The sequence below is a fragment of the Montipora foliosa genome, unplaced genomic scaffold (genome assembly GCF_036669935.1).
Source record: "Montipora foliosa isolate CH-2021 unplaced genomic scaffold, ASM3666993v2 scaffold_409, whole genome shotgun sequence".
Lineage (NCBI taxonomy): Eukaryota > Metazoa > Cnidaria > Anthozoa > Scleractinia > Acroporidae > Montipora > Montipora foliosa.
Window position 1 is genome coordinate 183,843 of NW_027179711.1, and position 25,061 is coordinate 208,903.

The window sequence follows — 25,061 nt, forward strand, 5'->3', positions numbered from 1 at the left end:
GTCTCCTCTTCAAAGCGAGTCTAAGTGCGAAGTTTTTGTGATGGTTATTAGTTCTACTTTACATATGAATGAAAACTAATTTTCATAACAAAACCTTTGCACTTAGACTCGCTTTGAAGAGGAAGCAGACATGAACTCGGAGTGGCCTATAGAACACTGCGCTTACCAAGATCGGCGTGCATCTAAATATGTGCATTTCTGGATATATCAGATCTGTTACTTTCTGGGTTTTCTCTTTCCCTGGGATACAATTTTGACTTCATATTTTGTCACAGCAAAGCTTCTACCGAGACCCCAATCAGTCTAAGGACTTGGTTAACCATTTAAAAACTGTCTTCAAAGCAAAATTGTAAGGTATTGGCCTTGAAAAGCCTTGGAACTTGTAGAAGAATACACCTATTCCAAAACAGCCGCCATGTTGGTATTCTTTTGTTTCCATGCAAATTGGCCCCTATAGCCTCGTTCAAGGTTAAACATTCTGAAATGGTCTGAAAGCGAGGCCATAGGGACTAATTGTTATGGAAACAAAGGAATACTAAAATTGAGGCCATTTTGGAATAAGTTGTATGAACATCTTAAGCGTATTCTCGGCAAACAAGAAAAAAAGAAAGAAAACAAGAAAAGTTAGCTCATAAGTAAACAAGCCTAGCCATATATTAGAAATAGCTATAGGTCTTGGCATTTTGGAGAAAAGGAGCACATAATGATAAGAATTATAAATCAATTCCTTAATTTATGTAATTTTTATAAAAGTGCAAGCTGCATTTGAACTATGTTCTCCATTACGTCGAAGATAGTGCATTGGCATAACAGTAGTAGAGTTATTTGAGTTTGTAAAGAAGGATGGTACAGTATACGTAGCTTCTATGGTGCAACAGGTGGGCTGGTCGGTTGGAGAAGTGAAATAAGAAAAAAGGATGAAAATAATTAATATCAGATAACAGGAAAGGAGATTGTTATCAGTGGAGGTGAACTGGGAGAGGACAATGGTAAGACGGATTGGTTGGGGAAATGGTACAAGTTGCCAGGGAAAAGAAACTTTTCTAGGCACCTGGGAGGGAGGCTAACACAGCAGTAGGAAAGACCGCGATGAGAAAAAAAAAAAGTTTCCACAATACCTTGCCTTTGTTACTACTGAGGACGCCAACATCACCTTTGTGTGGCCGAAGGCCGGCACCGAAAAAGGTTCTAATTACAGAAATACGATTACTACTGTATACACTTTCTGACCCACACTCGCTGGGACCGAAAAAAAAACACCCAATTAAAGAAATACGTTTTGTTATATATACAATGGAGCTTTAGGACCCTCTGCTAGAACTGCTTGGAGACGGAAGTTTGATTCCAGGGTTCGAAAGACCCGAATACCTACGTTTTTACGGTGCCCAAAATGTTTCGGACGAAAAGGTTGCAGAGGGTCCAAACCCTATAGCTCCGCGCCCCTTCGTCCAGTGCCCCCAGAACGGGATGTGAAAATAAAAAGAACAAAAGCACCGTGGGCTTTGGAAATAGTTGATAATTTTAAGTAAAAGACAACTAAATACAAATGTGTTGATAATTTTTACGAAAACGTTTGTTACCTTGTATCAGTGCTCGGCCTTAACTTTTTAAATCGCTGGGACTCGTTGAACTGACAATTTACTAGTCCTGGGTAAATCTGTGGTAGTCCTTCCTGATTGCAGCAAGACAATATTATTTTCAGAATAAAAAGTAGCAACATAAAAACATGACATTTCGGCGACGACATTATCAAATGCAAATTATTGTAAGTTAGGTAGCGTTATATATAGGATAGAGAGTGGGAATACATTAGAATAAATGAGGAAAGACTTGTCATCCTCACCGGACATTTTCTCCAAAGAATGCCATTATCTAATAAAAATGTTTCTGAAACCGAAATATTCTGCAAAACGTATTGATTCTACTTTTAAGAGTTTTCACGCTCCAAGACCAAAACCAAACCATATTAAGCCAGTCGACAGCCCTGTACGAATAACCTTGCCTTTCAAAGATCAGAAATCCGCCGACTCCGTGCACTGGCAAGTACGCGACCTTGGAAGGAAAATCGATCGTGTATTACAACCATTTTTCACAAGTAGGAAAATCTCTGAACATTTCAAAGTTAAGGAAACAAAGCCCTCACTTGTAAAACAACGATGCGCTGTCTATAAATTTCAATGTAATTTGTGTGATTTGGATTATATAGGCTACACCATCCGTCATCTACACGTGCGCATTGAGGAGCATAAATATTCTGTCATCGGTAAACACCTGAAGGAAAAACACAACCAAAGATGCAACAATCTGCACGAGCAATTTATCACCTTAAAGAAATGCCGCGGAAAGTTTGAGTGCCTTATTTATGAGATGCTTTTAATAAGGAAAAAGAGACCGACTCTGAACACTCAAAATGACTCCATTCCAACGGAACTGTTTATTTAAATTCTGTTCATTCGCTTGTTTTCCCGCGCCTCGTTTATTGTAATGTATTTTCCCACTCTCTAACTTAGAATAATTTACATTTGATAATGGTGACATGTCGTCGCCTAAACGTCATGTTTTTTTGTCGCTTTATTTTATTCTGAAATATTTTTCAAAACCTTTCTTTGTTACAATATCTTTTTACAATTAAATTTCATTGATGTCATCATGAAACTCCATAATACCACTGGCAGAAAGTCAAAGACGAGTGACAGACACTGACCAGGCTAACCGACAATCTAATAGATCAGACATTAATGTACAGTGACAATAATCTTGAAAAAAAATGTGTTACATTTTTTTATGTCGACTCTTTCTGATCTTAGTCGTTTTACCGATATTGCCATGCATACATGAAATACATGTAAGTCACTAAAGCAAAGAGTCTGACACCGATGATTCAATAAAGAGATGTTACAGACTCCTAAAAACACAACTTCATGTGTCCATTATTTCTGGCCTCCTTAGAGTTTAACCTGAATCAAGCCATCTTGCAACTGCTATAGTTGCATTGTACTCAGCATGGTCGCCCCATTCAGCGATATGAACATTAAGGCATCAACAGTGGAAACACCAAGGGATGATCGGAAGTCTGTCATAATCCTGTGTAGACAAGAGTTACCCCTTTCAGAGCATGCTGTTTGAATTAGCATTACTAGGCACAACTCAATGAGAACATTCAGGACCTTAGAGATTCGAACGTAATATTTTAAAGAGGCTCCCATCGAAAGACCTATATAATACTGAATTGAAAGAGACAGTGTTTGTTTGCTTAGACCACACAATTTCGGAAATGGCCAGCGATTGCTTGACGATCCATTCTTTAAGGTTCCCCGGCACCTACGTGTAGGCCAAAAAATATGCACAAGCAAAAAATATATTCGCTTTAAAAATGACAGCGAACTTCTTAACGAAAGGTAAGTGATAGTAAAGTATGAATTGGTTTCCCTCCCATGTCCGATCAATTGCCATACACCTTTGATCGAGGTGCGAACTAATAATTGTTTTTGTGCACTGCGATGGTTAGGAAATGTTCTGAAGAAAAAGTGCTTGTCGTTTGCACTTAAGCGTACTTGCAAAAATACATGTATAGTGACTACTGTTTGTATGACTGTTGATTAAAGTAACGGGAAACAGGCTGATCAAAGTTAAAATAACAACGCAGGAAAGTTAGCGCATTTCGCACGCTTACCTGTTGTCGTTTCTTCTCCATCATGCGGCGATTTCTTTCCGACGTTTTCACACGTTTTTCGGGTCGTCCTTCTTCTATATACTTGGAAAGGCCGCCCACATGATTTGCTCACGCTGGCTTGGGTGAAAGGGCCGAGTAAAACAATGTTCCTCGAAGTGAACTGCAGAGCATATAACAAATCTGGTGCCCGGCTTAATGTTAAAATTCTTCCTCTTGGCTCTCACGAATCGAGGCCACACATCTCTCGTTTTGGCCGACGGACTATGCAAACCAATTCCAACCGCTCTATTAGAGCGGTTGTTGCAATCCTGGACAACACAGCGACTTACCACCATCGATTATATGGTTGAATTTAATACGGCATCTTGCAAGAAAGACGCAACGAAGTCACAACAGTGTAGAAGTTGTGTGAGAAAAAGCTGAGAAAGAGGCTAGTCACTGGGATGCGTTAAGAAAATGACGTCACTTGTATTTTTTCCCGCAAACTCTTAGTATGCGTCGGTAACCAGGCCGCAGGAACATGGCGACATAATTTTATGTATAAGACAGCATATTCTGAATTTATATACATTTTATAGTTTAAGAATTCCTAAGAGTTTATAATATGGATTGGCAATCTCCCTAGTATGTACAAAGAAAATTTTTCGGAAGCCTTCATTCGGCTTAGTTTGGTGACAGTTTAATCTAGGTTTATAGGCGCAGCCCCATACTATTATGCCACAACTCAAATATGGATAAATTAAAGCATAGTATATTTGTTTGAGCATTTTAAAATTCAAATAATATTTTTATTTTTTAAGGGTTCCAGTATAATTTACTATGTTATTGCTTATATGTTGTATTTGTGGCTGCCAATTAAGGTGCCTATCAATATGGAATCCCAGGTATTTCATATAATCTTTTCCCTCCATATTGTCAATAGTTATTATTGGATGGTTCATTGACAACTTATTTAAAACATGAAAAGCACAATATCTTTACCCTGCCTAACTACACTCTCTTATCCACGTCCATGGCCAGGAACTTGTCACACTTCTATGCAATTGCATGGTTCTTACCACATACCAGGCAGGTCGTTATTTGGGTGAGCTCTGGCTCCCTAACATGACACCTGTAGGTAGAGTTGAGAATCTATGAGGCTGCCCATGACGTTAATCTGCGTGTTGATCTCTCCTTCGAGGCGTTCTTCTATTAATGGTTCCTCCGCCTTCGGCGGCTTGGTGAGGATAGGTAAGGGCTCAGTGACTAAGGATCAACTAATGTGTGGTTGGTTGCATGCATCTCAATCTTAGTTTCCTCCCTCTTTTCCTTTAAGGAGAGGGGCAATTTCGGTAGTGCCGCACGATTGTCAGTTGAAGGCGCCAAGTCATGTCAATAACCCAAACTCTTGATCGTAGCGACTGCAAGATTCAAGATTTATTATTACTATTATTATTAGTATTATTACTATGCACTATTTCAGAAAATAAATAATGGACATAACAATTAAAAGAAAGAAGGAAACAGACTAATTATACTTGAGTGAGAAAAAGTGGAAAATTGCATAGTGGCCATAGTAGCAAATGCTTTCGAGATGGCCACTACCACAGGAATTAGATGAAAAGAAGAAGAAGAAAAGAGAAAAAAATAAATATATATATGTATAGAAGTGAACTGGCAAAATAGATAGTACGATAAAAATTAAATTAATAGTAATAAATTAAGAAATTGACAAATTTACATAGACATACAATTTAATTTACATCAATGAGTTGCATCTAAGGATTCTTACATTAAGTTCACACACTCAAAATAAAAAAAAAAATAAATAAATAAAAAAAAAAAAAAAAAAAAAAAAAAAAATAATAATAATAATAATAATAATAATAATAATAATAATAATAATAATAATAATAATAATAATAATTAGGAAGGTAGGGAATATAATTATTATATTTGGCTGCCAAGGAGGTAGCGCTTATACTGTTTAATAAATGAAGGAAAAGGTAAAATTTTGATATTATTAGGTATATTTTCCCAAATTCTAGAAGCTGTTGGTGTAAATCTTGAAAGCCCATAATATAAGTTCTCTCTTGAGGCATATCTAGTGTTATAGCTATGAATTCTGGATGCAGGTATTATTAAATTATGAAAAACTCCTGGGGTGTTATCAGGGAAATGCTTAAGTTTATAGATAAAGGATGTCATCCTAATATTGAATACATTGTCAAGAGTGTGAATTTCGAGTAGTTTATGGTAAATAGAAGCAGTTTCTCTTTGGAAAGCAAAAAATATGGACCGAATACATTTGTTTTGTTTTCTTTTTACAGTTTAAAGTCGACTTTGGCTTGCAGTTCACCAGCTGATCAAACCAAATGAAATATAAGGGTAGATGAGGTTATAATAGAGTTGCCTAAGAGTAGTAATAGAGACATAATAGCGAAGCTTGTTAAGCATGCCCAGATTCGTTGCTAATAGATTATTAGCATGCTGTATTTGGGTATCCCATTTAAAAGTATCCTGGATAAAAATTCCTAAATACTTAATACCACTTCTCTGTTGAATATCACAAGCTGTTACGTTAATAGATGACCTTTTTCCTAGGTGATGCAATAATCACATAACTGGTCTTTTTAAAGTTGATAGATAGCTTATTCACAGTACAGTACCCTATAACATTCACAAGTTCTTCATTTATGGTTGATTCCAAGTCTTTAATATTTTTAGAGGAGTAGAAAATATTTGTATCATCAGAAAAAATTCTAAACTTACATTTACATGAGTAGTATAGTAGTTGGGGGTACTAGCGTATTTAAAACAATTTGAATAAAACGAAGTTTAAATACGATTTTAACAAAGCGCAAAAAACCAACTTTAAAACTAATTAAATATGCATAAATTTTGGATTGGATTTTTGTGTTGGATTTTGCATTGGATTTTGCGCTTGACTCTGCGCTTTGATTTTGCATTGGATTCAAAATTCACTAAAAGAATTAATCTATATGTTTTAAAAATATATATTACCAAACAAAAAACTACATGATTAAATATTCGCATAATCAAATCAAATGGAACATGAAAGAATCACAAAGCATGACATTCTCAGAAATAAAGAAAGGGGTTTTCCCGTGATTTTTAACCAACCACAAGCTTCACATTTTTACTTCACAATTGTAAAATTTTTTAGTGAAACTTTTCAAATTTGTGAAATTATTTTGTGAAGTTGCATGCATCAAGTTTGTTTAAATATTCGCATAAGTAAATGAAACAGGAAAAAATTATTTTAGTATCTTAATATATAAATGTATTGTGAAAAATTATATGAAACAGATTTATTTAAACAGGAGTATAAAATATGTCCTTTTTATTGTGTTATTTAACATAATGAAGATGATATAAAAACATATAACGATGATAATTGTTGTGATAAAAAAAGAATGAATATTAGTCGATGGCTTTCAAATGACATGCCAAAATTGCGGTTTAGTAGATCATGTAATTTTTAAAAAAAGATTACATTGATTTTTATGAAAATATGTATAAAATCAGGAAAAAGTCAGTCTATATAAGAAAATACCATGTTAATAACGTATTAACAGATATAGATCTGAAAAACAAATTCGCAATATCAATACATATTATAAACCGTGTTTGTAAACCATTTGATCTTATAAGCACAGTTTTGCATATAGTTAACAAAGATAGAAAAAGGATAATATCAATACAATTTATAATACACAAGCTTTTTGAAAAATGGAATTTGAATTTTAATGTTCCAATTACTAAATCCAAGAAGACTTTGCATGATTATGAGAAATATCGGAATCACCTTTGTTTGTTGATTGAACTATGAATTTTCTGTTATACATATTTTTTTTCTGGTATAGAAACACAATTATCATTAATAATATTATCAAATACAACAGATTTATTAAAAAATGATTTTTCATCAAATACTCCAGACCGTAATGAATCTCTTAATTCAGTTTTTGTAATGTTGAAATCATTTTTTATAACACCAATATTTTTTGTGATAATATTTATACAAATCTTTTATTTCTTGAATTTTTTCATCTGATAGATCATGGCGGATATGATTGAAATTGAATATTTTTTCACTCATATTAAATATTATTTAGATAGATAATTCTTTTCAGACGACGCACTTTAAAATATTTAGCTCTTCATTTGGTGAATCTTTGTCTATTAGTTTAACTCTAAAATGGCCATTTTGTAATGTTAAATTAACATTATACGTCTGCTTTTGTGTATTTTGATCTGATGCGAAAAAAGGGCAATTGTTCTGTGACTGGTTGTGTGTTTTGTTTTTACAATCGGTTTCTCCAACATGATGACACCAGTGGTTCGGAGACGAGTTGTTATCTTTGATTAAGCTGCAAAGGTTATCTTTTGTTGTTCTTTTTGCCTGTGCTACCATCATTTTATTTTCACAGTGGGAACGCTGTGTTTGCGGCGAAAATCTGTTTGTTATCATGACAAGAAATGATGCCTTTTTTTACTGGTGCATTTTGCATAGCGACGTAAATAAACTTCCTACAATCTTTGACTATTTGTCCTTTAGAATCAAGAGCCCACCTTTTGCAAACAATTTTTGTTTTTGTTGCACTGGAGACTCAGAGCGTTTCCGTTCTTCTTCAGATAAATTTAGGCACCCTTTAACTTATTCATAAAGTTCCATCAGCAGCCTTTGAACTGTGTGGATGAGATGAAAGTCTCACTTTACGTCATTTACGATTGTGCGAAATGGCGGTTGTCGTGAAGGCTTGGAAACAGCTTAAACTCATTGGTAGAAAAAACAAGTAGGCGATTCCAGTTGCTGATTCGCTGGCTTAGCGGTTAATACAGAGGAAAAGTATTTTCGGATGTCCTAGGGTGCGAGGGTTCGAATCCTTGGAGCGGCATGGAATGTTGTGGAAGCTGAAGGCAAGTGGCACTGTGCGTTGGTAGTAAGTAAGGGGGTGTTATCATGATACCGCAGTGACTTTTCCAGCGGCGCAAGTTCCATCTCTTAGCTCTGTGTTTGTTTACAGGATATCACCGAAAAAAAGTCATGATGGGGCGACTCAAACCGGTGCGAGTTTACACTAACGCACAAAAAGAATCAATTATACCTAGTTGAAAAACACTCATTTTCTCTGCTTATAATTTCATACTAGTTGCAAAGGTTTTCAGTCTATTTTCAGGGTCATGAAAATCATAGAACTAGTGAATTTATTTTCACCGCCTTTTCATGGTATTGGTACTAAAGACGATATTTTCATAGGCTATTAGAGGGCCATGAAAACAAATTCCAGTTTCATTTTAAGACATTTTAATGGGGGCGGGGGTGAATAATTTTTACAGTATTTTGATGGTGCACAAGGAAAATCAAGTGAGCACCATGAATTTTGTAATGCAGTTTTTATAGATAAACAGTTTTTCAGGGCTATTTCACGACTGCATAATGAAGGCTGGTTTCATACTGGATCAAAGACTTGCCAACATTTTCAAAAAAAGGATTCAACGCATTGCTATATCACTGGCCTTAGTCAAATTAAACCAGTATTAAAAGAAGTAACGATTTTAGTACGAGTTGTATAAGCCTGAGGTTTAAGAGCTACAAATGAATGAAGGGGTAGTTTCTAAAGAAACTGTGGTGCTGCGTCGGTGGGGAAATAGTATACAAAAATTGGTTTTATCAACAGAGTTGATAATGTAAATTGGCCACCGTACAGAGATTCTAAAGGCTGACGTTTTGAGCGTTAGCCCTTCGTCAGAGCGAAAGGCGAAGGGCTCTAACGAAGGGCTAACGCTCGAAACGTCAGCTGTTAGAATCTCTGTACGGTGGCCAATTTACATTATCAACTCCGTTGATAAAACCAATTTTTTTAAGAGCTACAAGTTGTTTTATGCCTTTCCGAAAATTTTTAACGTTTGATTTGTTACACCTAAAATAACCTTCATAACACTTCCTTTTACGAAGGGTAATTAAATGGTTCAACTTACTCCTGTATCATTTGAATTTTAAACACAGGAAAAGGCGCGCGCGCGCAGAGCACCATAGTTAAGAAAATATAGTAACCCATCGATGCGAGAAATTTTGGCTATGACGTCATCAATCATCCGCACGTACGTAGATAGGTACGTTCGTCCGTCCACCCTTCCATGTATACCAGTGTGACCAGTACCACGTAACCATATCACGAACTTGCTGAGGATTTGCTTGTTTTCTTTTAAAACTCTTGCGATTCAAGAAAATACTAATTGCCTAACTGGTCAATTCGAAGGTAAATTTCGGTGGAAAAACTGACATCGCACTCATTTCTTCGAGATTCATACGATCAGTCGGTTTTCCGGGTGAAATTAACCGTGGAATTGACTAGTTAGGAAGCGTAGAAACTGACATAATTAAGCAAAAACCGGGAAACCAAAACACGGACAATTCCAAAGCCTTTATTTTCACGAATCCTAGAGCCAGTAAGAAAGAACAACCCGGGAGCTCCGCTTTTAGGCTTGGCTAAATCTATGTATTACTGATAGAAGTTCTGAGGCGTAAAGAAATCCAAGGCTTGGCATGGGAGTTGATTATTTGATTAGATTTGTTTAAAAAAACAGGAAAATATGTCATTGATGTTGTCCTTGCCAAGAAACAGGTTATGCATGTCAACTCGTCCAAAGTCAGATGTCAACGATTCTTCATTAAATCTAGAGAAAACCCTAACAAACGACTTTTTGTTTAAAGCAAGAGGATGGATTGAATCAATTGACAGAAAGTTCGGAAGATGATCAGTTAATGAATATAAAATATTACCACTGTATGTAACAAACCCAAGAGAATTTAAAATATATGAGTAGCAGAGTGACTAGTTATGGGAGTAGGCTGGAGTATATGTGGTTGAAAAAAAATAAGAAGATAACAAATTTATAAATTCCCCAGTTAAAGCATGGGAATCACAAATTGAAGTCACCCATGACAACACAAAGCTTAGACGAGTTCAAATTTCACATATGCTGGAATTGAGGTGCTCTTGTGTTAACTGCACGTTTTCAAGCGCGAGATCAGACTGCTGTAATTAAAAGAATCATTGAATTAAATACAGTTGAATATCGTCAAAATTCATCAAAAATATTTTTGGCGCGTCTTAAGCCTTGTTTTCACTAGCGACGCAAGCATAAGCGAGTCATTGAGAGAGCACGTGGCCAGCATACACACCAATCGAGTATTGAATATTACTTGCCTATTTAGCTGTGCACTACGAGAATTTTATTCCACCATTTTTTTCCCATCACTTATCCAAGTTTCGGGATTATGAGACTTACATGAATATATTATTTAGGCTAGCCTAAAAGACGAGCTCCTCAATTATAACCTCTATAAGTTATGTTTGTATTTTCAAAAGAGAAACTAATCAACTCTAAGGAATAGCATTTTTAATATTTCCACTAAATGTTCATGGCATTTGCCTAGTTGAGTACTAACAGCGGTTAACTCAAGGAGTAGAAACCAGCCTGACACTGCTAATCAGTGCAAACATTGTATTATGAAAACCTGAAGATGTTCCTTGAAAAGAAGCTTAGACAATTCTCTACTAAAATACTTCATTGTGCTCTAGTAAGTAGATAGGACATAAAAATCTTTGGTGTGGTTTAGTGATGACAAATGTGTAATGTACAATTTGCTCTTTAATTGCTAAAAAGTCTTTACAATGGTTCAATACACTAAAAAGAATCCATCTAGCAATCTCGTTGGAACAATTTTTCGCAACCAACTTACTTTCCAGCATTAGCATTAGTTCTTCCCAGTCGGGGATCAAGCCTGACTAACACTTGACTGAGTCCTCATGCGGTTTATTATACTCGACTTGAATGAAGATCTGTGGTCAAACCCTGTCGTCCGTCTTCTCCACATTATGAACATTGTTACGCCAACGGCTGCAACTACAATAGGAATGACTATCCAGGGTATTATGGACGCAATATCAATTTCTGTAGGAATAAATAAAACAAGCACATCGTTGCAATCAAAAGGAAATTCTAATAGAAATATTCAAGAAAATTCTCAAAGGAAACCATGATAGAGGTAAGAGATAAATGGAGATTTCTGTCCGGGAATTTCCAAATATTGATGAATATGTGCCAACAAGGCGTGCGCCGATTTTAAAATGTTACCGTCATTATACGATTGTTGTTTCCGAAACCTGAACCCTCGTTTCTCGGAATAGCTAATTAGGTACGAAAATCGGCTCTTACGTCATTTTTTGGTAAATTGTTGCCAAGTTTCATGAAAGATGGACTGTCCATGAAGTCTTTCGTCTTCCTCGTGGCTTAGAAAGCTCGCTTCGATCTCTTTCCTATTCTCCGGTGAACCTTCTGACCCAATAAGCACTTAATAACTGGCCCCAAGGGAAACAGTGAGTTTTGTTTCCCCGAGACCATCAGTATTTCCCGTGGCGAAGCCGAAGGGAACATCGAGAGTCGAGGGGAAACACAACTCACTGTTTCCCGGGGGGCCAGTCATTAAGTGTTTTGTTATACCTTCCAACTCAAAATAGAACAATACATGGATGTCAGCTTACGACTCACTTGTAAAATGTTACGAATCCCAGTAATTTGCATATAAAATAAGTCGCAAATCATAAATGTTCATTCAAATCACAAATGTTGAATCTTTGTTAAAATTTCTGCTTCAGGTCTTGTTTGAAACCGTTTAGCTGCCATGACTGCGTAAAAATTACGTTCTTGACGCGGCTGGCATCCAAATTTGCCGCTGTTTCAAAAGTGCACGACCTGATCACGACACATGACACGTGACACGTTCTCCTCCGATCGGAAAACGTATTTTAGTTGGGAGGTATAACAATCTACTTTGAAACTCGCGAGGCTGGTAAATAAACATCGAATGCGCTTATGATCTGAGTTACCTACTCGTCATCCAGAACCTAAGGTGCTCTTTGCTTTTCCAGTTATGAATATACGGATTCTCGCACTAGATAAATTAAACAGTTAACCAACCTTGTTCTGCCATGGAAAATGTCGCAAGAAAACCGCTGTTATCCTTTGCTTTTGTTGCGATCATCTGTATTTTCATGTCCATCTCCGACGAAAGGACGCCATATGGTTTGTCAGATCCACAGAACGAGTCCTCCCCAACAATCAATTTACTTCCTCCTGTGCAATCCATTTCAAAGTCTTTAATTGTCACCTCCAAGATGTAACCATCGGGGACCTTAATGTTCCAAGTACAAGTTATGATTGGATAAGAATGTGGATATCCTGGACTTACTATAGATCCTGTATGACTCTGTATCGAGATGGAGTTGTCCATCAGGTCTGTGCGACACCGGCTTGTGTGAACTAGGAAGAAGAATAAATACGGAAGGAATATATATAATTTTGACAGAAATATTTCAAACGTCCCTTTAGGGGTATATGTATTTTAGAGTACCTTCTAATCAAGTCTTTAGATGTAATTGCTCTCTTTTCTTGACTGAAAGATGCTCCATTAAAATCTCCTTGTTCCACTAGTCAGGTGTACTTACTAGGTTGACCCCAGAAACAAGTTACCACCACTACCTGTGCTTTATTCTGTTACAATACAGGTTCCGGATTATAAATAACGTACAACCACGAAAGCTCGGTCAAACGATCTCGAGCAACAAAATGCATTTTTAAAGGTACTCTTTACGTGGTAGGATACAAGCATGAGGTCAAATAAAGTCCCGAAACGTTATGACGTCATGATAATTTACCAGCAGTTCTAGTAGTAATCTCCAATTAAGGCTTTCCACAAGTTTCTCGGGAACTTTTTGGCAACTTTTCGTGCTTCGAGCAACGGTTTTTTTTTTCGTTTGTAGCAACTTTTCGCATTCCGAGAAATTTGTAGTCTTTCTAGACAAGACTAAGTAATCTAAAAACAACATTTGTTTGTGAATAAGTCTATTCATCGACACTGGTTACATCGTAAAATTGCACAATAATGCTTAGAAATGTTACTTTTTTTGTACAGATTGCACATTTTTGCATCAGACTAACTAAAAGAAGAGAAACAAACAAAGACAAAAAAAAGATTTTTGTCTTTTTTAAGTAACATTTGAGCAAGTTTCTTTACAAAAGCAACTTTTGACTTTTTTTTAGCAACTTTTGAGCAACTTTTTGAGACATTTCGGGCCACTTTTTGGGAAATCTCGAGCAACTTGTGGAAAGCCCTCTCTCCGATTATTTAGGTGTGTTCGACAGTCGCTTGGCCTGTTTCTCTGTAGGGTTGCACTAAGCGTGTGACGAAAACGCTTGCGAGAATCCACGCGAGGGTCCCCCTGCAAACAACAAAAGAATCTTCGGGGTGGCTATTTAGTTGTCCCTTACAGAGAAAAATCTGGATTTTTTTGACAATACCACACAATCACCCAATCTGAACAAAATTGGGACGCGTTCTCCTTCGATCGAACGCAAGAAACACGAAACACGTGTGCGCGATGCTTATTCTTGCGTCGCGGTGTAAAGCAGTCTTAAGCTCCCGAAAAATAGTTACCTTGTGGAGTCACTCCAAAGATTGCAAAAAACCCTAAACTGTCGATCGTTTGCCTTTGGTGGGCATTCCTGTCAGCTTCGTTACTAGTATAATTTGAAGTGAAAAAGATTTGGAGCTCATTTCTGGTGGAGTAGATCACCGGTGGCTGCACCTGACCACAGAATGTACCCCAATATGACGCAACACTGTTAAAGTCAGTAGTAAAATCTGGATTCTTTTTGACAATACCACACAAGCACCCAATTTGAACAAAATTGGGACGCGTTCTCCTTCGATCGAACGCAAGAAACACGAAACACATGTGTGCGCGATGCTTATTCTTGCGTCGCGGTGCATGTAAAGCAGTCTTAAGCTCCCGAAAAATAGTTACCTTGTGGAGTCACTCCAAAGATTGCATAAAACCCTAAACTGTCAATCGTTTGCCTTTGGTGGGCATTCCTGTCAGCTTCGTTACTAGTATAATTTGAAGTGAAAAAGATTTGGAGCTCATTTCTGGTGGAGTAGATCACCGGTGGCTGCACCTGACCACAGAATGTACCCCAATATGACGCAACACTGTTAAAGTCAGTAGTAAAAACATCATCCACTCGAATCCACTCGGATCTTCTCTGTTCATGCTCGCAGTTTTCTGCAATATTTAACGTTGTAAAATCAAGCTTAATGCGATAGCCTTCTGGCGCGTGAAGTCTGAAGTAGCAGGCACTGACCGCGGCATACTGGAGCGGGTAGTCTGGGGAAGAGATACGCCCGGTCGAATTATGAGTCAAGTTGAGTTGAATGAATCTGTTATTATCGGTGCACACACCTGAGGAATAATAAAGCAGACGTTAGAGTGGGAAATCAACTGCATCAATGAACAAAAAATTGTTCTGAGGGGTGGGGGTAGGCTCGCAAATGAAAGCGAATTTGCAATTTATGTTGATTTATTTGGTGGATTTGAGCAATAGTCCCGAAAAAGACCTTTTAACCTTAATTTCTTTTTTTTACTGATTGAAAAAAGAAAAAAACCTGCAAATTTTAATGTTAAGTACAAGTGCTCGTTACTGCAGGTAAATAGTTTGACTTGACAGCATTTTCAATGAAAACAACTGATAGAAATTTTGGCTATTGAATCAGTTTATCTGGGCACTAAGGATTCGACTTAAGAATAATTGTCTGAAATACGTGAAGACTCCAAAACATCAGGTTTAGTTTGTCCCACTGCACTCTATTTGTTGTCTTTGGTTGTGAATGAAAAAGCCTGGTGCAAGCAGTTTGAATGACTAAGGTTAATAGGGCAACGCGGATGACTGTTTGAAGTTGTGGATGACTTTTACTGTTTTACGGCAAATATTCATTGTCGTACTCTCCTGCTTCTTCACAGAAGAATAGACCTAATCGGCTAACTCAATGTTGTACCCAATTCAAACCCTTTGGAAATAAAACGTTTTGTTCCAGGTATTTCCACATCATTTAAATATGAATGCTACATTATCATGCAAATACAAGACACAAAGAATCTTAGTCCTGGGAGATTTGAATTGGGTACAGCATTGAGTTAACCGATTAGGTCTATTGGACGAATTCTTTGATGTTGCAGCTGGCGTCACGTCGGCCGTGTTGGTGAAAAGAACAATAGCGAGAAAGTCTTTTGGGAATTTTACTCTATTATTACTCAAAACTTGAGCTACATTTTCCCATTGTTTTGACACCAACACGGCGGGCTAATCACGTGAGTGCAATCACAGAATAAGGGAAGGTAGCGATCTTTAATTCAACAGACGAGTTTAGACTTTGAAAAAGAAACCCTCAAGGCTTGTGGATGATAAATGGAAGAAAGGACACTTTTCAAGATTGTTTTAATTTCTTTCCACAAAATTATTATACTGCCTGACTAATGAGACCGTAAACTGTTAGTGGTTTAATTAACTAGTGCATTTTTTGCCAAGTACAATATTAATTTCTAAGTGAGAAAGCAACCAGGAGCCCAAAAACTCTGTGAAGGAAGAGGTCTAAGAGGTTATATATATTTTTTCTCCGGGTATCACGTTTTGTAATACTTAATAAACGAGCAGGAGTGTTTTATCGGGGTTTTAAACCACAAGGGGACAGCCTAGTGATTTTATACCTGATGAAACACGACTTGCGAGTTTACTGAACGACCTCAAAACATTCCGCAAAAATGCTTGTCCCTCTGGAGTCCAAACCAAGGTCCAAATTGTGAGAGGAGAACATAATCATACAAGAAAAACAAGCTAAGACTTATAAGTATGTTTTATATAAAGAATTCTAATAAGGAACATTTTACGGTTTTAAAGCTCATGCACGTGACGTTTTCCGTTGACAAATTGGTTGTATCTCTCATGTATTATGAGTATGAATTATTAATGATATAGATCCTTTAATTAATCTGTTCTCAGGACCACAAGGGTCTCAGTATCAAACTTTGACTTTCCTACCATCTTAGCGAAACAAAGTATTCTCTTCATTGTTATATTTTTATGTAATGGAAAAAGTAGAGCTTGCCTCCAGTTATAGCGTCAAATCTCGCCTCGAAGCCTTGAAAAATTGTTTCTTGATCTGACACGAAAGTCACCACCATCTTTGGCCCAACTGAATATATGGGTGCGGGGGCTTCATCTCCACAGAATGTCCCATATCCTGGATCAGCGTCATTAAAACTATCCCGAATCTCGACGTGATCCACTTTATCGCAGTTTTCCTGACCTGTGGCTGTTGCTCCAAGATCAAAGATTTGGAAACTAAGTTTTATGCGGTTCCCCGTGGGCACAGTGATTATCCAGCGACATTTCATATTGATACGGTACTCAGATGGAAACCAACTGCTAGAAAGTCTCCCTGTTAAACCATTAAGCTCAATGTTGTAATTAGTGTCGGGATGGTTATATGGACTGCACGTCTCTGCAAAAAGAAAAACGAAAACGAAAGACTTAAAAAATTGTCAATCAATAGCATCCCCTCGCGAAGTAAATTTATGACTTTTGCTCCTACTTAGGCGATTTAAGAAATTTTTATTTCGAAAAAGGTGAACATGTGACTTCCACGGTAACGTCAATAACTGCATTAAAATTTTTTTTAAACCACTATTTTTCACAAGAAACGTACTTTTCGTTCAAGACAAACTTGGGCAAATATTTGGTCTAAGTCTGTTTAGCGCGCCTGGTATAAAGAGAGGCAAATAAGTAATTACGCGTCTAGATGCATTATATTAATTCGTATTCGGAGTCACGCTAAAGCTTCCATGCCAGCATGAACTGATCCAATATATACTTGCGTCTGTCAACAAATTAAAAAAAACTAAGTTTGATTTCGTGCAATAGCCCATACTCGATAAATTAAAATTCAACTTGAAAGAGAGTTTTAGAGGACAAAGGCAAAGGAAAGTGGCCTGATACGTTAATATCATTGCAACTCATTCTCAACACTGTTATTATCGATAATCATAAAGTATCAACTGGCTTTGAATATACCATTATCATTATTTCATGACATTGACAGTTGGAAAGGAATTCTGGGATTTGAACATTTTTCTTTTAAAACTCAACCCAGACATCCGGAATCGGGGCTCGAACCTACGATTACTAGCTTACCTGTCACCGCCCCTAACCAATAACCACCGAGTCGCCGCTTGCTTCGACATAATAATCTAATTTATCATTCAAGTGATTTTGTCCTTCCTTTTCATTGGCCGAGAACCCACCACGTGACCTGCAAATAAGTGTTTTGCTGCAAATAATATTCTGCTCAGGCGCAATTGAAATCACGCCCTTGTGAGAAAATGGCAGATCGGCTCTCCGAGCTGTCAGAATGATTCCACATCTTTAGTTGATCGAAAGAACAGTGAGAATACTAAGAAAGGAACAAAAGTTGCACTCAACGCATTTCGAGAGTATCTCAAGGAAAAAATGGTAAACGAAGAGGCACTCGTGTCAACGATGAGAAGGACAAGTTGGCGAATGCATATGTACTGAAGAGATTTTATGCTGAAGCCAGAAAAGAAAAATGGTGAACTTCACTTGTCGGTATACGCTTTGAAAACTGTGAAATTCTTCAGCTGTGTCGATGTCTAGTATTATTGAACGTTTGACTACAAATATAATTATGCTGAGAAGGAAACCAATTGATTGGTGCCATTACTCAACTCTGCAAGGCAGCGAGCGCCTACGGCTTGTCGGAAATAAAAACAAATACAAACTCGGTGATCGAATGATAAAACAGTTATTGACCTCGGTTATCGCAAAATATCGTGATTTGCCTGTGTCTCGCAGATCAATTATTTGCCTCAGCCTTCGGCTTCGGCAAATAATTGATCTGCTCGCCACTGACTAATCACGATATTTTGCTCAACCTCGTTCAATAATTGTTAATTATTTGTCAGGAGATCGGGTTGTAAACGTGCGCTAACACTCGCTCACAAATCATTTTATACAATTAACAACAAATAACAAATATTAAAGAAACTTTGCAACTTGTTCATCGTGGTCTAGTGAATAGAAGCTGTTCCTATAAGCCGAAGCTCCGTGTTATAATCCTGTCTAGGGACTACTTTCTCTGATGCTACCACAAGTCCTGGGACCTGGGACTTGGGACTAGTGTATATGGCATGTAATTATGGTTATCATATATTATTATATAGATATTGATGAAATACCAGGATTTCTCCTTTTACTAAAAAATCATATCTTCACCGCGCGCAGTGAACATATCATTTTTATCTTTCACATGTGAGGATATAGGTGTTGTCATGGTAACCAACACGATTAGCCAATAAAACGCGAGCTTTCTCTTCGTTGTAAGATACTTTTGTGCTTTAATATAATTCTTCTCTACTACATTAACATTTTTATTGCAAAATTTGACATTATCATGATTTGTTTTTCATAACTTTCATATCTTGTTTTATGTTACACAACATGCGTGTTTTAGCGGTTGGTGACCACTTTTTCATCATTTCGAAAATGAATAAAGCAAGTTGTTTTAAATCTAGACATTTCATCAATATCTATATAATAAACAGAACATTACATGGCCGCTTGGGGATACGAATTTTATCTTCTCGTGCTGAAAGTATCTCTCACTCGTTCGCTTCGCTCACTCTTGAGAGATACTTGTAGCACTCAAAGATAAAATTCGTATCCCCGCGCGGCCATGTAATATCCTCTATTTCAGCGCTGCGTGATATTATATGATTATCGTGATTCCAATCTCGAAAACATGTTGTTCATTTCAACTTGTTTCTATTGTTTTTGTCCTCTCTGCCTCGCTATCAAGCTGAATATTAACATTTCAAAAATGGCCTATTGTACCACCATATGCAAATTAAAGATCTCAACGCATAGTATGTTAAGGTCTGGACATACATAGTGCGAAGACTTCTTGGTTGTGTCCTAAGCTAGCTTTGTTTCTTTTTATTACTACGCAGTGTTGAGTGGACACATCTGGCCCAAGAGCTTTTATTATTACTTTACCCATTATTACTTTACTTTTTCGTCTAACCACGACACGTCACAATTATTAAAGATGGAGGAGCCCAAGAAGTTTGAAAGTGAAAATAAGTGTTCTAAAATTTATTTTTTTCAATACAAAAACTCCTTTGAAGAAAATGGTCCATCAAATTTGATCGCAAACATTATTTTGTTGGGTTTAAAATTACTTATTAATCGAAGTGGAGGTTCCCTTTAAGCGGTTTGTCATTCACTCGAATCCGGATCCGCTTTCATTAATATGCTATGCATGCACTGTGTTGAAAATGTTGGTTGGCATAATCATGTGGAAACGTCATGTCTTTTAAATACAGAGGGTTAGGTGAAGATATATATTTGGGGGCAAATTAAGTGGTGGTCAAGGCTATTTCTTCATTCCGACAGCAAGTGGTAATACACCACAGTTTAAATTTGTGCTGACATTCGAGTATGACAAACTGACTCAGTTCAATATACAATTTCTCACCTTCGGGTGCCAGTGATACGAAAGCTTGGAATCCAGTATGATTAAGTGTGCAACCATTAGTTGCTAAGTATATCACCGACAGAGAGCTAGATGAGGACAACACGTCATTAGGTGTGTCACGGCCGCAGTATCGGCCCGTAGCTGTGGAGATCAATCCTTTTTTCTCAATTAGTTCTACGGCTGAGATTGAACAATTTGCGCTCTTCGCCAAATGGAAGGACGTGAAGTGAATTCTAATGCGTTTTCCAACAGGGACGGAGATATTCCATGAACAGTATACCGACTGATTGGATGGGAACGTTGTCGGGCTTGAAATATTCTCGGAGGGCCTGTGTTTCGACAGCGGCACTGATATATTTGTCATTTGGGGCGTGCAACCTGCAATGCGTTTAAAATCCAAACAAAACTGCATGAATGATGAGTTAAAGTATGATCTTGTACTTTTGGCACTTTATATATATTTTTTATTTTCGCCTTTTTTTATTTTGTTTTTCTGGCTGCAGATGTAGGAGAATCTGTACTATACTATATCATGCAAGAGTAGAAATATAAGGATTTGTATGGGGGATACGGTTTTTCTCAAAATTTAAACAAATGTTTACAATTTAAAATAAAGAATACCTTACCTTGCTTCAGTCTTGTGTGTCTTGCGTGATTTAGGTGGTTTTGGTTCCTCTTCTTTTCCCTGTATACATTCTTTCCCAAGGTTGGGCACCGAGACGAAGCCGCCGAATGGAATCACCGAAGGAAAAGAGCCATAAATTCTCTTAAAGCTTCGCTCGCCTCGAAATTCCACGTGGATCACCGACGATACTTCTGCTACCCCTTCGTCTTCTTCATTCTAACTGCTTGTACACTTCGAGATCCATCGGATAAAGAAGATCAGGTAAGCGACCCGCGATTGGTCAATGGGCACAATGGTGACCGTAAATTCTTTCTTTTTTTTTTTTTGAGAAAAACCGTTTTCCCTATACAAATTCTTATATTTCTACTCTTGCATAATATAGTATACATTATCACTAGAAGCACTCACTCCGAAACGCCCCGGGCAGAAGTATTTTATGGGAAGAGGCGAGCCCGGAGGCGGAAGGAGTGAGAGACATGGCAACACGTTGGCCATCGCTGCGTGGAGATGAGAGGGCCAAACGCCTGACGTCCGTTGAAAGCCAAAAAAAGGAATAAACGGGATAAAACATACCTATTTATACAAAAACTGCAAACAACAAAAGCACGGCAATTTTCAACTTAAATCTCAAGGGATTAAGGGGCGTTTGTACATGATGGCCCCCAGTGAGAATAGTACAGTACAGATACTTATACATCGAACGTGGACTACCTGTGGTCCGATCCTCTCTCCACCTTTCCACTTATTTACATGTCCATTCGTTTAGTTGTCAATTCGGTTTGAACTGGATCGTTTTGCTATGAGCAAGTGCCACTATGAGTTTAATAAGCTAGGAACTTACTCAAAACTTCACCAGAGCTTGGATTCCACTGGAAGGGAACTGCGACGTAATAAGAAACAAAGTAATTCCTTCTAAATTGTTGAACCAGTTTGCAAAGCTCTTAAAAAGAGGGACGAGATGTAAATCTCTTGGAACAATCAATGAAGTGATCATCTTAGATTGAAAAAACAAAATACTCTGATGACAGAAGTGATCCTCGCACTTATCTGGACAATTTAAGCAATAATCTCTTTTATTAAATTCTCAACCTGGGATAATGCAATTCTCGTGCTCTGATTGGTTCACTCAATCTCGGTTATCAGCTCATATACCCTGGTTTGACCTTATATGGTAAATGATTGATTTAAGTGTTGCCAAGCTAAATGTTTTTTCGCCGGAAAGCGAAATTTCTCTCTGAAGAAAGCCAAAAAAAAAAGTTTTTCAGAATAGCTGGATTAAATTCCGACGTTTAAAAGTACCCGAAAAGGTAAGAAATGTTTTTGTGACGAGCCTGCGTCTGTCTGACCACAAGGTCTTACACGACATCGCATCGGTTCTCATCAAGTTTTTTCGATTTCTCTCGGATTTGCTCGCTTTTTTCGTTCGCATTTGGTACTTTCTAAACTTTTGGAGTTTAAAGGAATTTAATAAAATAATTATTCCATTCGCGCTTGTTGGATATGAGACTGGTTATAGCCAACTCGGCGCTACGCGCCTCGTTGGCTATTTACCATCTCATATCCAACGTGCGCTCATGGAATAATTGTTAAATAGCCTTTAAAAATTGGCGAGAATAATTTTTAATTTACCTAAGAATATGGGATCATCACATGTGCTCGAATATGCCTTTTGGTGCCCGCTTAGTTATCATTTCACCATAGCCTACCGCAGGAGCTTCGAACACAATTGCACTCAAGCACGATTCGGAACATAGACAGCGGACAAATGTTCTATCTGATGGCCTTGCGTTTTGGCACGAACCACGGAGAAAATGCCATAGCCCGTAGAGGCCCGATATTGTGGAATACTATGGGACGTAACATAAAAGACTTTGGGGACAAGAGCTACAAGTGTCTGGCAAAGACACTTCGATCTGGTGACCGTTTCAAAGAATTGACACTTAGGGAGACTTGTCGACTGCAAATTTTAGAAGTACAGATTTTAGCTTCATTTAAGGAAATCTACGTATTTTGAGTTATCGGTTAGATGTAAAAGGCATGCACATCGCCCCTTAATTAATTTGATATTCACTGTGTGATGTAGTCTTACAGCTTTTAACAATTATTTACTTATTTATTTATTTTTTATGAACGATTTAATTGTGTATATAGCTTGAATGTATAGTGTTCATTTTCAGATATTTAGTTTTTATTTGCACGACCCTACAAGCTGCTGAGCTGTGCTAAAATAAATGCTGTCTGTCTGTCTGATGATCTGTCTGATTCGAACCTATGATCTCTGCGATGCCGGTGAAATGCTCTACCAACTGAGCTTTGAACTTGAAGCCCATCATTTTGGGGCAGATCAATTTGTTGGGCTCATGTGTTCCTGTGAAAGGACTGCGACCGTATCGGTATGTGGGATGAGATTCAAAAGATCTCAACCTGGCTGACTCTGAGAGTTTTTCTCCGGGTTCTCTGACTTTCTTCCCTCCTGAAAATTGTTCTGTAACGCACTATCAATCATTAGGACCGTGCTCTGTTGTGTTGTCCTTCGGACAGTTTCATCACAATTGGCGAAATTCTTTCACTAAATTTAAGCCACAGGAACCAGTCTTGCTCGTGATCGTTTCCTTTAATTTACGGTGAATGTTATATCTCTTTTAATAGAAATGTGACATGTCAATAAAGAACTTAGCCATGCCGATGAAACCGTATGCAAATGACCCACGATAAGTTGGTGCAGCGAAATCAAGGATTCTCCTTGTTTTTACAGCAAAAATGCCTGTATTTGAATGTTACAATCCATAATTAAAAGCAGTTTCAGTGATTGCTTGAGTAGCTTATTTAAAATTTCTGACTTATGGGAGAAATGGCAGATATCCCTACATTTCGTCACGCAACCATTGTTTTCAGTCAGTTCTCACTGTTTCAGAAGATCTGGTAAGTTGCCTCTTAAAGGACCAAAGCTCGACTTTTAGCCCTAGACTAACATTAAGGGGCAGTCTGTAATTAAAATATAAGTTCTTCTCCTCTTTAAAATTTCTACCGCGTTGAAAGCATAGCTATTAACATTCCCCGATAATGTTGATCGTGACCAGTTGCAAACAATTTTGAAATCGTAAAAGCCAAGCACTCGCGAAAATCGGTTGGGTAAATTTATTAAAAATGCAAGCAATAGCAAAGGTAAAGGTGGCATTAGCATTTTCAAATCCCAAGCCTTTTCAAATCTCTTCTTATGCGGAAATTTTGGACTGTGGTATTCGCGTAAACAGATAAGATTGTCACGATAGAGAGTGTCACGATTATCACGTCTCAGTCAATTTTCTGTGCAACTGAACTATAAGTTTAACTGTCGGAGAAGGTGTGAACGGACAAAAATGCAACCGAGAAAAGGGCTGCTGAAATAAAGTGAAACGTATCTTCAAAAAAGCATAGAGAGAATGATATCCATCGGCTGAGACTAATTTTGATCATTCGCTGTTTGGTTCACTGAGCAGGAATTATCATGTGAGTAAATGCGATGAGAACTGCTTCGACTTGTCCTCCTTAGTTATCGATTAGTTAGAAGTGTATTGACGCATAATTATATACCATACTTACTCGCAAGATACACAATCAGAGCAAAAACTTTGATCGTCATGTTCACTGCTTCGTCGAACCTCTGTTTGTTAGTCACAAAGACAAAGACAAACCGTTGATTAATGCTAAACGTTGCCTGAAAAGTTTTAAATGACAGCCTAAGATGTCACGCTAGACGTCAGTAGATGGGTTTGAGTTGTACCATACGCTGTACATGAATTGTGCAAACGATTAAATAAGCTAGCTACAATTGCGGCTAGCCTACTGTAATTGATGACGCAAGAAATACCGTATGTAAATTTTCTGTTTGACCTTCCTTGAACTACCGGGTGTGAAGTCAGATGCGAATCACAAATCACGAATCACGAATCACAAACTACTTCTGCGCTCAAAGCAACCTATTTTTTGCAGGGTCTTACTTCTCTGCTTGCATTGAGAAAAGACCCTGGTTCAGGCTGGTCACGTGGCACTCGTCGTCAAACATTTTCCCACTGGGGTAGTGTTTTGATCCCGCAACTGGGCGAAAGCGTATTCATTTGACAAGGCATTTTTTAAAATAAGTAATCTTTCGTGCAACGTGTCTCGCACCGCCATTGCAAGACAAGTTCCACGAATCATTGCTCAATGTAACATACTTTGCAACGTCCAAAAACGTTGCGAGACCAGTTGCAGAGACCGTTGCGGAGAATACAATACACCTTATTCCAAAATGGCCTCCACTTAGATATGCTTTTGTTTTTATTGAA

At 37.6% G+C, this 25,061-nt stretch overlaps 1 protein-coding gene across 3 annotated transcripts; it reads right to left on the reverse strand.

The window, feature by feature from the left end:
* Window positions 1-10,097: 10,097 nt before the first annotated feature.
* LOC137988154 (tolloid-like protein 2) lies at window positions 10,098-24,606 on the reverse strand. 3 transcript variants are annotated; one of them, XM_068834209.1, is made up of 7 exons: window positions 24,337-24,606; window positions 21,466-21,634; window positions 20,130-20,507; window positions 16,686-17,081; window positions 14,551-14,985; window positions 12,665-13,006; window positions 10,098-11,638 (listed from the first exon to the last, which is right to left on the reverse strand). In XM_068834209.1, the coding sequence occupies exons 3-7, from the start codon at window positions 20,491-20,493 to the stop codon at window positions 11,463-11,465; spliced, it is 1,713 nt and encodes a 570-aa protein (XP_068690310.1). In that variant the 5' UTR covers window positions 20,494-20,507; window positions 21,466-21,634; window positions 24,337-24,606; the 3' UTR covers window positions 10,098-11,462. The 3 variants fall into 3 exon arrangements, with proteins under 3 accessions (XP_068690310.1, XP_068690309.1, XP_068690311.1); XM_068834208.1 differs by having other exon boundaries at window positions 21,596-21,634; window positions 24,337-24,605; XM_068834210.1 differs by lacking the exon at window positions 24,337-24,606 and adding an exon at window positions 20,756-20,985 and having other exon boundaries at window positions 21,466-21,565.
* Between the last annotated feature and the right edge of the window lie 455 nt (window positions 24,607-25,061).